This window comes from Bos indicus x Bos taurus, chromosome 17 (assembly GCF_003369695.1).
Source record: "Bos indicus x Bos taurus breed Angus x Brahman F1 hybrid chromosome 17, Bos_hybrid_MaternalHap_v2.0, whole genome shotgun sequence".
Classification (NCBI taxonomy): domain Eukaryota; kingdom Metazoa; phylum Chordata; class Mammalia; order Artiodactyla; family Bovidae; genus Bos; species Bos indicus x Bos taurus.
This window is the reverse complement of record NC_040092.1, coordinates 54310521-54325531: the sequence shown is the minus strand read 5'-3', so window position 1 is coordinate 54325531 and position 15011 is coordinate 54310521. Positions and strand designations below refer to the sequence as shown.

At 34.7% G+C, this 15011-nt stretch overlaps 1 protein-coding gene across 3 annotated transcripts in view; it reads right to left on the bottom strand.

Moving 5' to 3' along the window:
- The window catches only part of NAA15 (N(alpha)-acetyltransferase 15, NatA auxiliary subunit), a 73402-nt gene that overhangs the window by 16344 nt on the left and 42047 nt on the right, over positions 1 to 15011 (bottom strand). For 2 of the 3 annotated variants that reach the window (XM_027567382.1, XM_027567383.1), the window contains exons 8-15: positions 14706 to 14801; positions 14440 to 14546; positions 12377 to 12449; positions 9640 to 9809; positions 8342 to 8494; positions 7501 to 7629; positions 6078 to 6291; positions 1183 to 1376 (exon numbers count right to left, since the gene is read on the bottom strand). In XM_027567382.1, the coding sequence (XP_027423183.1) occupies positions 1183 to 1376; positions 6078 to 6291; positions 7501 to 7629; positions 8342 to 8494; positions 9640 to 9809; positions 12377 to 12449; positions 14440 to 14546; positions 14706 to 14801 (1136 nt within the window). Of the gene's footprint in view, positions 1 to 1182; positions 1377 to 6077; positions 6292 to 7500; positions 7630 to 8341; positions 8495 to 9639; positions 9810 to 12376; positions 12474 to 14439; positions 14547 to 14705; positions 14802 to 15011 lie in introns of those variants that run through there. The other variant, XM_027567384.1, reaches the window with a different exon arrangement.

Below are 15011 nucleotides of genomic sequence, written 5' to 3'. Positions count from 1 at the left end.
TCTTTGTTTCTAAAAAGCACAAAATTATTTGTCAATACAGCTTTGTGAAATCCAACCTACATTTATCAATGGTTCTTAAATAGCAATAATGCTATGAGATATTACTGTCCATCTGCTAGGATATAATTCTAAAAGTATTTTCGAACTTTATTTGTTAGGTGTTACAACTTTCCTTAGTTATAAAGCAATCAATGACTTTGAATTTTTAGTTACTAATAAGGCTAAAGCTCAACTCTAGGGTTATTATTTATTATATTGCTTTAACATAATAAAGCATGCAGTTACTCACACATGGAGTAGGAAGGTGTCAAGGGTCAGAAGAAAAGTGCATAGGTATGTTACTGATCAAAATGATTTACATGACAACGAATGCCTTGGTTTCAGTCTAACAGTTAAAAATGGCAGATAAGATTTTTGGCTTGGGGAAATATTTGAGGACTTTAAAGACATTAGGTACAAATAGTTAAGTACAATATCCTGTAAGTTGACAACACGAGTGAGAAACATATAGAATTCACTTTTTAAGACGCTCAATTTAGACTATATAAAAACTTAAATGCTACCTACCACTTATAACTCTGATGCTGGGAGGGACTGGGGGCAGGAGGAGAAGGGGACGACAGAGGATGAGATGGCTGGATGGCATCACTGACTCGGTGGACGTGAGTCTGAGTGAACTCCAGGAGGTGGTGATGGACAGGGAGGCTTGGCATGCTGCGATTCATGGGGTCGCGAAGAGTCGGACACGACTGAGCGACTGAACTGAACCACTTATAACAGACTACATTCTTTACACATATATTTTCTCTAGTCCTAACATCTTGTCTAGTAATGATTTTTCCTAGTCACATTTTATAATTGAGAAAACCATCAGAGAAGTTAGACAGAGTGTCTAAGATACACAGTGACATCTAAGAGCTAACTATGTGGTCCCAGATCAGAATGACTCAAAAGCCAAAACTTTCCAATATACCATACACAGTACTCAGAATCATTATTTCAAGTTTTAAATGTGACATACAATCAGAAAAGAGAGAAGACAGAAGAGACAGAGGAAAGAAGGAAAACGAAAAATAAATCTCTTACTCTAAAATCTATCATCAAATTGGCTAAAAAAGACTATAAAAACAAGAGCTGGTCATGAGATTTCACTCAGTTGTGCTAAGTACTATTTTTAAGTACCTTGGCCAGTTTCTCCGGAATAAGCTCTTCTTTTGGGCCTCCAATTTCCTCATCATCATCATCCTTCTTCTTTTTCTGATTTCTCTGCTGCTTTTCTTTTTCTGCATTTTTTTTCTCTTCCTCTATCTGGGCTTTCTTTTGAGCTCTTCTTTGTTTATTACGTAGCTTCTTTAGCTCTTTATCAGACATGTTTGCTGTAAGCAGTGTTAAGAAAACCATCAACGTGTTAATCAGATTTATAATGATCAATTACTACTATATATTAATAATATTCCCAACTCCCATTAAAAATATCTCATATTACACATGTTCATGTGCCTTTAATAAGGCTGCATTTGTTAAAGAACATAAACATCTTCAAAAAATTTGTGAAACCAAGAGGAGACCTCCTGTGACAAGCACAGCAAAGCACAAAAGCATGAGTTCCTCCAGCAAAATTAAACTACCTGCAGTTCTAAGAAGGTAACAAGCGGTTTCAGATCCCTATGGCACTGTATTATGCTTTAGTTAGGCCTTCTCTAATCCTGTCAAACAGTGCTGCCCACCATGCCTTATTCTGCTTGTCATGATACTTTATACATCTGTTTCTCTTTTAGACTGTGAGCTTCTTGGTGGAAGAAACCTTGTTTTACTCAAAATCTTTCTGCTGTCAAGGCCTAGCAGCATACCAAAACACACAGAAAACACTCAAATATCTATTGAAGGAAGAATGAATAACTGTATAGTAAATTTAAAATGTGACATTAAAGATTAACAATTATTCTGAGGTAACAGCCACAAAATGTCTTAAAGAAAGTCTAGAAATCTCTGATAAACATGCTATAATACAGTGGTAACACTGTATTGTGTAGACTTAAAGCAATAAATCTGAAAGCCACATGTTCAATAGGTATTTGAAAAACACTTGATAATGAAATGAAAAAAGTCATTCTAAAATACTCTACCACTATGGTGATTTTTAAATATGCCCACAAATTCTTTCCTTCAAAAAGTAAAGCCCATTTCCCCTTCCCTTGAATGTGAGCTATACTTAGTGACTCGATTCTAACTAATAGAATGTACTAGAAGTGAATATTTATGACATCCAAGATTAGGAAATACAAGCACTGTGGATTCCTCTTTGCTTTCCCTTGGATCACTCAGAGGAAACCAGCTGTCATGTTGTGAAGAAACCCAAACCACCTCACGCAAACACCCATGTGGCCAAGAACAGAACTCTGGCCATGAGTAAGCCATCCTGAAGTAAATTCTCCAACCCAGGCCAATCCTTTGATGCCTTGGCTGATATCTTGACATTAGGAAGTGAAAAATGGGTAATAGAAACCTGTGTACCAACATCCATACAACATAGTTTTCAGTATGACTTTATAATAAGCTTTGGGCTTCCCTGGGGGCTCAGGAGTAAAGAGTCCACCTGCCAAAGCAGGAGATGCGGGTTCAATTTCTGGGATGGGAAGATACCCTGGAGAAGAAAATGGCAACCCACTCCAGTATTTTTGCCTAGAAAATTCCAGGGACAGAGGAGCTTGGCAGGCTACAGCGCATGGGGTTACAAAGAGTCAGACACGACTTAACAACTAAACAACAACAACAATAATAAATTTTAATATATGTGAGAACAAGACACCATGGCCACAATCCACCAAAATATTTTTTCAGAGCTTAGATTATGATAAAAGTGACATTTTAAACTTATGGATAACCTATTCAAATAAGAACTATTTCGAAGTCAGCAGTGTTTTATTTGGAGATAAAAAAGCCACCCTTCACCTCCCATCATATATAAAAGTTATCTCCAGATGATCACACAGCCAAATGTAAAAATAACAAAGCATACATTACGAGAAAACAAAGAAGATATTTATAAATGTGTTATACATTTTGAAGGAGAAAAGCCTTTCTAAGCCAAGACCCAGAGGCCATAAAGGACTAAAATAGTTTTGTCTTAGAAAAATTAAAACTTTTACATAATGAAAGATACCCATCATAAAGAAACCTAAGACCCAAGCAACAGGAAGAAAACATTTGCAACACATAAATAAGGATTAAGGTCCTGAACACATACAGAGAGATCTCCTACAAACCAAGAAGTTTCAAAATAAAATAGGTAAAAGATATGAACAGGCAATTCATGTAAGAAACCCAAAAGCAGGACTTCCCTGGTGGTCCAGTGATTAAGAATCTGCCTTGCAATTCTTCCCCCTTGCAAGGGACTCAGGATACAGGGAACTAAGATCCCACATGCCTCAGAGCAACTAAGCCTGCAAGCCACAACTACTGAGCTCTGTGCCACAACTACTCAATCCGTGCGCTGCAACAAAAGACCCACACTATGCAATGAAGATCCTGTGTGTTACAACTAAGACCCAAAGCAACCAAATAAATAAATGATTATAAATTAGATGTTTTCCCCTAAGTAACAAAAATGTAAAGGATGAACAATTTTCAGTGTTAGCAATAAAATAAAAGACAATCTCAATACACTGTTGGTGGCAACAAAAACTTTTATGGAAGGCTATGCAATTCTCATCATCTTTGACCTAGTAATTTCCTCTTCTAACAATCCCTGCTAAACAAATATGTGCACAATGATGACTTACAGGACATTTACTTCAGCACTGTGATGGGGAAGAGGGAACCCTCGTTCCCATTAACAAAATTTAAAATGTTGTAAACTTTACAACATTGTGAATGATATCATCCCATTTATGGGTTAAAAAATAAAACGAACAAAAGAACCACCCTGAAACATATGTGCATATGAAACTGAAAATGGTAATTGTGCACAAAAGAAACTGAACATTTAATAGGGATAGCCCTTTGAAAGGAGAAAACCTTCAGGAGGGAGAAAAGTGAAGACGGATTTTCACATATGCTAGGTGTTTTTCTGAGTTGCTTTAACTTTGTATATTCCAGAGTTAATTGTGTATGGGGACTTCCCAGGTGGTCCAGTGGTTAGTACTACACACTACCACTGCAGGGGGAAGGGTTCAATTCCTGGTTTGGGAACTAAGTTCTTGCATGCCACATGCGTGGAAAAAAAAAAAAGTTAATTGTATATTATTTGCAGAATTTGAAGAAGATGTGGAAGGCAGGAAGAGTAAATAGGAAAGTAAATAAGCAAAGCCAGAGGATCACTGCTATCATCTTCAATTATAAATTGTCCTACAGATTCTCACTAGCATTTTCTTTCCAGCTGAAGCAATAACAACAGAGATTTAAGTGAAATCTGTACAAGGGTTTCAATATGTGACCTTAGAATCTAAATTGTTCTTGCTGCTGCTGCTAAGTTACTTCAGTCGTGTCCGACTCTATGCGACCCCATAGATGGCAGCCCACCAGGCTCGCCCGTCCCTGGGATTCTCCAGGCAAGAACTCTGGAGTGGGTTGCCATTTCCTTCTCCAATGCATGAAAGTGAAAAGTGAAAGTGAAGTCGCTCAGTCATGTCTGACTCCTATCGACCCCACGGACTGCAGCCTACCAGGCTCCTCCTTCCATGGGATTTTCCAGGCAAGAGTACTAGAATGGGTTGCCACTGCCTCTTAAATATTGTATAATAACAAATTAACAAAAGGATCCAAAGGTCTTTAGCAGGAGGAAGAATATAAAAAGTAACCAACCATAACCTCAGAAGAGGAGAAACTCAGGACTGAGGAAAAAAATTCTGACACAGTTTTTATACCCCAACTCCCCTAACATTTTTGCCCTGAATAAAGTCACAAAATTTTTGGACAATTAATTTTTTATCTTTTTACATGCATAGGTCACTTTTATTCTGAGATCCTTTCCCAAATAATTATTTTAAGGAAGACTTCTTCCTACACATCCTGACATCTTGCTATTAAAATGGCATGTTAAAAATGGTCAAGTGATAAATCACTCAGCAATGTTACTGGCTTAATTTTAATTCTAACCTGGGTATTAACGTTCAAGCAATATCCATCTTTTAGTATGTCATGGTTTGTGCTCAGTCGTGCCTCACTGTATTTGCGATCCCTCGAACTGTAGCCCACCAAGCTCCTCTGTCTATGGGATTTTCCCACCAAGAATACTGGATTGTTTTAATTGTTTTAATCTGGGTTGCCATTTCCTCTTCCAGGGGATCTTCTCAACCCAGGGATCAAACCCCTGTCTCCTGCATTGGCAGGCAGATTCTTTACCACGGAGCCACCATATTAAGTTAAAGTTGATGAAATTCAACTCCTTAAAAGCTAATGATCTATGGCTGATTCATGTTGATATTTGGCTGATAACAACAAAATTCTGTAAAGCAATTATCCTTCCATTAAAAAATAAATTAATATTTTAAAAAGCTAATGATCAGTTACAAATTCTTGCTTAACTTTTAAAGACTATAGTCAATAGTATTTTTCTTTTGTTGCTCAGAGAAATTCACAAAACAGCCATCGCCGTTTTCTAAAGCATGGATAACATTGTCCCACAATGTGCAAACAGAAAGCTCAGGAAAAAGGCTTCCCTGGTGGCTCAGTGGTAAAGAATCTGCCTGCCAATGCAGGAGACACAGGTTCGATCCCTGCTCTGGGATGATTCCACATGCCGTGAGGAGGCCAGGCCTGTGCAGCACAATTACTGGGCTTGTGCTCTACAGCCTACATGCTGTAACTACTGAAGCCTACGAGCCCCAGAGCCCTGCTCCACAAGAGAAGCCCCAACAAGAAGTCCATGCAAAGCAACTAGAGAGAGTGGCCCCTCCTCTGCGTAACTAGAGAAAAGCCCCTGCAGCACTGAAGACCCAGCACAGCCGAAAATAAATTTATTTTTAAAAAAAACCATCTTTCAAAAAAAAAAAAAGCTCAGGAAAAATCTATGTTACACAAAAACATAAATATACATATAAACACCACAGAAAAGAATAACTCTTTGAATACTATACCTGTATCAGCTTCATGTTCTTTATTCTCATCTGTAAGAGGGCTGTCATGAAGCTTCAAATAGATCTCTATAGCAATTCTTGCGGCCTTGAAGTAAAATGGATGCTGTCGAAGTACATCTTCTAGCTTTAGTAAGTCCACATATGATCTAAGGGTAATCTTCCTCATACAGTATGTATGAAAGTCAAACTGGTCATCAGTGATTTCTATAAAATGCTAACAAAATTATCTTTTTTATTATAGTGAAGTACAGCAAAGAAGCTACAAAAATGAAAGCCTTGGAATTACTTGTTTCCAGGGCATGAAAATAAAAATCAGTAAAATTTTAAAATATTAAAAATTACAATAATTGGATTTGAATGCTTTACATATCAATTAAGCAAATACAATAGGCCATTACCTAGCATAGTTTGTGGCATACATTAGTGACTGAATTATTTGCTGAATGAAAGGAAACACAATGCTTTATTTTTCTAGTTATTTTATGTTTATTTGACGAATTCACATTTTAGAATATCAATAAATATCTTTTTTTCACAATGATGCTTTAAAATATATTATTCCTTCCTTAATCATATTTAAATAAAGCTACCATCATAAATCCAACAGAATTTATTAGCATACATAATGGTGCAGTACAGTAGATTTACATGTTAAACATTCAGTTTTTATATTTAGAACAATCTGCAAAGGATTTTAATATGTAGTATTTGGCAATTTTTCTGAGAATATAAATCTGAATCCTATGCAATGAAATGTTGGTATGTGGGAGAGAAATTAGTTAGGAAGTAAGTCAAGTAACCAGAAATTAACACATTTCAACTAACCTCTGGGATTCTCAACTTGTAGTAACAAAAGAAGCATGAGTTTATATAAATTATTTATATATATATTAAAAACATTCAAAAAAGTGAAAGCCAACTACTGGTGATAGAAATGACTAAAAAGTGAAAGGACTAAGAAAAGAATAAACATCAGAAAATGAGAAATTATATAGGTTACAGAAGTACTGTGAAAAGGCTTCAAAGCTTGTATCTAATATTTATCAAGGGCATATGGCACCACCAATCAAACTCACAACCATGAGATTTCTAGCATAGCTTAATGAGCTTTGTATGTATTAATGAAGAAGCAGCATCAATTTGAAAGAAACATCCAAAAATCAATGAAAACATAGTCAAGATACAAACTTTCCATTAAGTTTTTCACATGAATTCTGATGGGAAGAGTAGACAATGGAGAAGTCTGCTGAATATGTAATCTATATTATTTTTATTATAAACTTTGAAAAATGTGAATAGTGATTTTTAGCAATTACTTGTTATGCATTAGAAAGTGAGAGAAAAGAAAAATTAAGAGGATTTCCCCAAAACTGTCAATGGGTAACAGAATAAAATGAGAAACGTTTATGTATATATTACTTACTCTCTCAATCTCATGACATTTCTTAAGTGCTTCACCAAATTTATTCATTGCCTTATAAGCTTGGGCACATTCTGTCTGGAACCACATGCACTGCATTTCATTTAAGTTCTCGACTGCTGATGTTCCTTCCTATATGAAAAGCAGACATAATCAAAGACGATTTCTTACCAAATACAGTATTACACCATGGGATTTAATTGACTGAATTTTCAGAACAATTTTCTATTTTTTTAAAACCATTCTCAGAGTAAGAGGGAACAGTTAATATGTGAAAGAAATTAGAATTATATTTCTAACCACTAAAAAACCCTCATAAATGATTAATCAAAAAGATCTACATAATTTGGGATGGGACAGTAGCACATACTCAATTAATATGAGTATATTCACCCCTAAAAATTTCAACTGAACATATCTCAATATAAATCAGAGTTTAAAAACCCACTATAAACCTTATTTGAAAAATGATGCGTGTGTGTGTGCTCAGTCATCTCCACCTCTTTTGTAACACCATGGACTGTAGCCCACCAGCTCCTCTGTCCACAGCATTTTCCAGGCAAGGATACTAGAGTGGGTTGCTATTTCCTACTCCAGGGGATCTTCCCAACCCAGAGATCGAAGCCTGGTCTCTTCCATCTCCTGCACTGGCAGGCACATTCTTTACCACTAGTGCCACCTGAGAAATGTTTTATAGTAATACTGATTTCAATTTTTTTTGTCAAGGCAATTTAATTAAAATCTTATCTTGATATGAAAAATATCAGAAGTAAACTTTGAAAAATAAACAAGTTATACAAGTATGAACTTTTTATTCATAAACAAACAAACTAGCTGTACAAACCCTTGTAAACTTGGAGCACATTTCTTCAGCCTCTTTTATCAAATTGGCTTTTAGCATGTACTTTGCACACTTGGAGTTGATAAACCTGTCTGCTGTGTCCAAGGCCTGGGCCTCATCCATCCACCTTGCAGCTTCTTTAATATTCCCAGCATGCTAAAGTAAGAGGACACAAAAACAAAATAAACCTGTCAGTATGCTAATTTTACTACGCAGGTAATTTCTTTCCTGTTCATAAATAACTAAGACACAAATGCTTCCAAAGGTAACCTTCTATCTCTTACAACCCTAATCAACACAGATGCATACCATCTACTATAAGTTCTGATACCTTTCTGGCAATGTAGACTATGAGCTCTCTGACAGTAAAGATTTGTTTTAAAAATTTTGTCTACTGTTATAACCTCATTGGCTACACACTACAACAGTGCCTGGCATACAGTGAATACTGAAAAATAATGGCTGAATCAAAGAATCAAAACCTTTTAAGTGGGAACAACATAATTCAATGTAAAGGTCATAACAGGCAAAAGGATGGCCAAATTTCTACTCTAAGCTATCGTGGAAACATTACAATTCGGACCACTAGTGGGCATTCCATGACGATCCTCATTCTTAATTCATCTAACTAGTCCATCTGGCAAAGCCACAAAACTAATGAGCATTACCCTGGCATTTAAAAACTGCTTTAAAATGTTACTTAATTTCATTATTTTTTGGTACATAAATTATTGGTTTAGAACTTCTTCGCCAAGAGCTTCTATTATTTAATTTATATTAAAACTTTTAAAATGATACTAGAACATATGACTAGAGATTCTCAAGCAAGACACAGGAATTGAAGAAGCAGAGATAACATGTAGAATTCAGAGTAGAAATCTCCAGTTTCATTTTATTAAGATTACCAGATACTGATACATGATCATATTCAGATGTTAAGAGAAACAAACATTTCACAGCAAATTTAATTACTTTTGATTATCTTTGCTAGTTAAAATCAAGAAAATAACCAGATATGTGTGAATGCATGAGAACATATATTATGAACAATCATATATATGAATAACCATTGTGTATATTTGTATACACGTGTTGATGTATATATAGATGCAAATAATTGAGCAAATCAGCATGACCATGAAAAGTCTAAAAAGCAATCAGACTGAGAAAAACATTTGTTATTCCATGTGTGCTGAGCTATCCAATACATCATTTTTCTTAGAGCATTTAGAATGTAACATATGTTCTTAAAAATTTATGTCTCATTACCTCATAAGAAAAAAAGCAGAAAAGATTTTTACCTTATAGATTTTAGCTTTCACAAGAAAGAGTTCTATCAACGTGGGTGTACTTTCAATAGCGGTATTTATGTATTCCAGAGCAATAGATGGCTGACCAATTTTATCATAATGTTGTGCCAAGTAGTACTGGACCCAAAGTAACGTGGTTGGTGGTTCCTCTTTTCCATCATCTTTAAAGAGTGGGGGAGGAGGTAGAGAAAAATTAGTCATTATCTATATTAAAGAGACTAGCCACCTCAAAGTGGCTCTATCTTTATTAATAAGGAAAGTAGGTCAAATCGTGTTATTTATGCATCTAGTTATGAAACTAGGTCTAAATGTATAAGATCTTTGGACAGCACCACACTTTCTGCTCTGTATCATTACAGCTCCTAGCACAATGCCATGCTTATCATAAACATGGCAGATAAATGAGATCAAAGCTGTAACAAATTACCCAAAAAGAAAACTGGGGGGTGGGGGATAGAGACAACAAATTGTACTAGAACTATGGTCAGGATGTTATGTATGAGGGGGGAAAATAAGAATAAAGAGAAAATTTCCATTAATGTAGGGTTAAAAAAAAAAAAAGAAAAAAAGAAAGGCATGACTGCTTAACTGGGTCTCTAGCTAATGTACCAAACTATACAGAAATATAATTGTGATGTGGTTATTTTGAATTCTGCTGATAAGATTCTTAATATATCTTTATTTTGAATATGCAAAAATGCATACTTTGGGTTAAACTAAAAATTATACCAAAAAATGAGATAAGTAAAAATACTTATTCTGTATTTTAGTTCAGTTTTATTTTTATATACTCACAAGAAAATGTGTAAGTTAAATATACAACCCACACATTAAAAAATGCTTTTTAATACAAATTTCTAAAATCTAAAGAACTGTTATTTGCTTTCAAAGAAAGCAACAGATTGCTTATTTTTATCCTAGTAGAAGTAGGATGGCTCAGTGGACAAACAATAGGAGTGGAACTCACCAACTCCCGATCTGATAGATCTGCAACTAAAGTGCTGCATATTCTTGGGCATGTCATTGAACCTCTTCCACATTTGTAAAATATGTAGGAAAATGCTGATAATCAAAGGAACATCATGATGATTAACCAATGAAACCATGGTAACGCCTTCTAAAAAGTACTATTAAAATTCACCTGAGACCTAGAAACAGTGATCAACTCAATAGCAATAAGCACCCCAGGTCCCATATTGGGTTTTCCCACTGTAGGAAACAGGGCTCCTTGGGAAAAACAACCGATTACAGGTCTGCTATGGGCAAGTATACAAGATGAACTAGAATATTTCTTTATACAAAACTGCAAGGAAGCTATCAACTACTACCCTAGTATGTGAAGGTTGGAACCATTTGAAATTGCAATGATTTAAAACATCAAATATGTTTAAAGCCATGAATTCAAAATAATACCTTTATAACACCTTTGAAGGATGCTACTAATAGTCAATTCACTATTTTGAAATTCATTAGTTCAAACTGGTAAAGAACAAAAAAGTAGGACAGGCAAAGGTGAAAAAGCATTTATCTTGCTTTTTCTGTATAACCTGAAATGCTACATTAGCAGATATTAATATTACTAGTTTGTAATTTGTAACAGTTCATGTAACACATGAAATAAACACTTCATGCCTTCTGATCAAAGGACACACCACCACTTGTGGAATAATCTTGCTCATCTCTTTGTCTTTAAAACAAAATGAGGGAAAAAAAAAAAATTTCATCAAACCTGTAGACAGTCAGATCTGTCCATGTGAAGTTTCTGCAATGATGGAAATGTTGTAGATTTGCCCTGTCCAATATGGTAGGCATTAGATTTACAAAGCTATTGAGCAGCACGTGAATGTGACTACTGTGACTAATTAAATTTACTTAATTAAAAAAAATTTAATAGCCCCATGTGACTAATGGCTACCATACTAGACTACATAGCTCTATATTTAACTTACAATGTATAATAAATCCAGAGGACAGAGAAACAACTTGTTAAGCAACACCATATGGGTATATTCAGCAAAAATCAGACTACAGAAAAACTAAACACATACACACACACACACACACACACACACAACTAATAAATAAATTGCAGGAAAAAAGAAAAAACAGAGGGGAAACTTACAGATTTATAAAATAAAGTTAAAGAGACATATCAACAAAACTCAAAGTAAAGATTTCATCTGGCTCTTCATTCAAATAAACTTCATAAACAAAGAGAAAAAATATTTTTAAGGTACCTGGAAATGTAAGCATGGACATTTCCCTTTGATATTAAGGAAGCATTAATGTTCAAGTATGGTGATGCTATTATGGTTGTGATCTTTAGAATACTGAAATATACATGGATGAAATGATGTGATTTGGGGGATTTGTTTTCTAATAACAAGGGAGTAGAGGAATACCAGTAAGAAATATAGATGAAATAAGGTTGCCCATGAGGTAAAAATTACTGAAGTTGAGTGGTGGGTAAATGGAGGGTCATTATATTATTACATGTAGTTTTGGAGATGTTTTAAGTTCAACATAAAATTTTCAATAAGCTACTGTTATCATCTTCTTATCAAATATTTTCACATAATATACATATTAATGCATCTTAAAGGGAAAAATGTTTAAATATACTAAGCTTATTGACCAAATAATGAACAATACTAACCTTCTGATCAAGAATTTCATAATATAGTAAGATTTTTAAGACTTTTTTAAAACATAAAACTTGAGCACTTACCATTGGGGTTAAATAACCGGCAGCTTTTTAGAGAGGTTTCATAACCTACTACTAATTCTTCTATGATTGCCACCTACAGTACAAACACACAAGCACACTTTAGTAAAAAAAAGAAAAAAGAAAAATTATTATATAGTTACTATGCTTGTGCAAAGCATGTTATTTACTATTAGAGGGCTAAATAAATATTCCAATTCCCTCTCTCTTCTGATTCCACCCCCGGTCTCTCACATACATACCTTTTAACCTATGGATAAAAATTTAAGACTATACACTTTTGAAGGTGTGTTTTAAGGCAAAACTTACAGGATGGACAAAAAGAGGTAATGTTATGGATTATTTTTTTAATCTTGGTTCATTTTTATCTTAATTTACATAAATAATACCCACAGTTAATATCTGCACTTCAGAAATCAAGAATTAAATACTATGTGAAAAGAGAAATTCCACCAATAGATGACAGCATCAAGTCTCAATTTCATCATCCAGGGGAAACCATCAATAAAACAGAAGCATGGAATAGTAGGTGGGTTTCTGAGATCTAGGAGAGTGAGTGGCTGTCCCAGTTCTGGTTTCTCGTGAGTCATGACTATACTACTGACTCCTGGCTTTGTAAGAGATCTGTGAATACTTTTAATTTATAATCCCCTTCTTTGCTTAATCCATCTATAATGAATTTATTACTATAGAAGCTCTCTTAAATGACCTCAACTTAACTGACTCAACATATTAATACCAGCTCTCTCCATTATCTCAAAAAACTGTGGTCACAGCTAGGCTATTCTGAAACATTCATGTTCTTCTGCTCCCATAAAGTGAGCTACATGTTTACGAAGAGTTTTGTTTTCCCAAGCCTGTTTGAATTAGTTGCATTCATTATCATCACTGCAGAGTTTAATCCAATATTACATAAACTTAAGAAATGAGAACAAAAGAAAGAACTGTTTCTGTAAATTGAATGAATACTGTGTGTGGAAAGACTCAAAAGATAAATTAGGTTGTTTTCTTTTCACCAATCTAGGTTTAAATAAGACAACCATAAAGGGAGAAGTCATAATAATATATATGATTCTACAATCAAGACTGCTTCACAAGCATCACGTTCTCACTCTGCCCAAACCAGAAGAAAAACATTTTATTAATGTGATTTAAGCAAGGAAAAAAAAAGAAAAGTGAAACAGTTGTCAATAAAGCCCATATCCTAGACCTCTCAAGAAAAGACTGGCAAATAAGCACCCTTTCTGTGCACTGGCTTCCCCGGTAGCTCAGTTGGTAAAGAATCCATCTGCAATGCAGGAGACCTGGGTTTGATCCCTGGGTTGAGAAGATCCCCTGGAGAAGGGAAGGCTGCCCACTCCAGTATTCTGGCCCGGAGAATTCCATGGACTGTATAGCCCATGGGGTGGCAGTCGGACACCACTGACCGGCTGACTTTCACTTATGACTTAGACTGTGCTTTAAGTGTTTAGTATGTTTAATCTGTTCCATCTTTGAAGTGTTTTTGTTTTTGTTTTTTTAATCCAGCCAACATGTCTTGTTGTCACTGCACTTAAAATAATCTAAATTAAGATTAAAACACACTTAAACAAGCATTTGAATACTGTATTCATAGCTGAAAGAACAAACTGACTTACTGGGACATTAAACAAATTCTTCTGACAGAATTTTTTTTCTACCAACTAAAAAGGATAAAGATTACTAAGCTAAAACTTAGTTTAGTTTAAAAACAAAAAATTACTTCTGGCTTTCACCCTGAGGAGGGAATAGAGACAATATTGAAGAAATCACTACTGTACCAACTTTTCATACCTGCACTGATTTATTAAAAAGTACAGACCAGAAACAAAAGATAGAAAACAAACAGGTGGTAAATTATTCAGCTAAAGAGAGAAGACAATGAAAAGGAAATAAACAGAAAGCATTTAAAGTCTAAGGGCTAGGAAGACTGTTAGCAGATTCACAAAGTGTGTACTACCTGCATGGGTAATCAAAAACCAATTATCCAAACACCAAGCAAAGAAATCATAGTCAAAAAATAAAACAACCAATGTATTTTGCTTTACCTTTTCTTTATCTTTGTATAACGACCTCAAAGTATTGAAGACTGGTGGACAACCCTTGCTGAAGTTCATCCTTAGGAACTTATCCAAACATTCTTTAAACTTCTCACCTTGGAAGAAAAAAATCTTGTTGACTTAAACATTTACCCAAACAACTCTAACACGGCATACCTTAAAATCTTAATATGCATACTCATATATTTAAAACCGAGGGCAGATATTGTATACCATAATATAATTTCCATTCCTTTGCAATTATTCTCACTTACCAGATAAAAAGTTTAATGGCAGTCTTCTTGGCACTAATCCCCTGGGATATTTAGTCCAGGCCTCCTCATAAATTTTTAGTCGTTCTAACATATTAGCTGCAGACCAAAAAAAATTTTTTCCTTATGTAATTATACATTTTGCTAGAAAATTACAAATTTCTGAAAATATATAAAAATTACCATATTAAACAGAAAATTTGAACATGGGGAAAAATTATCATAATGTAACCACCTAAATATACCAACCATCATTTTAGAATAATTCCTTCTAAAATTTCCACATTTTAACCCACAGTTACATAAAAT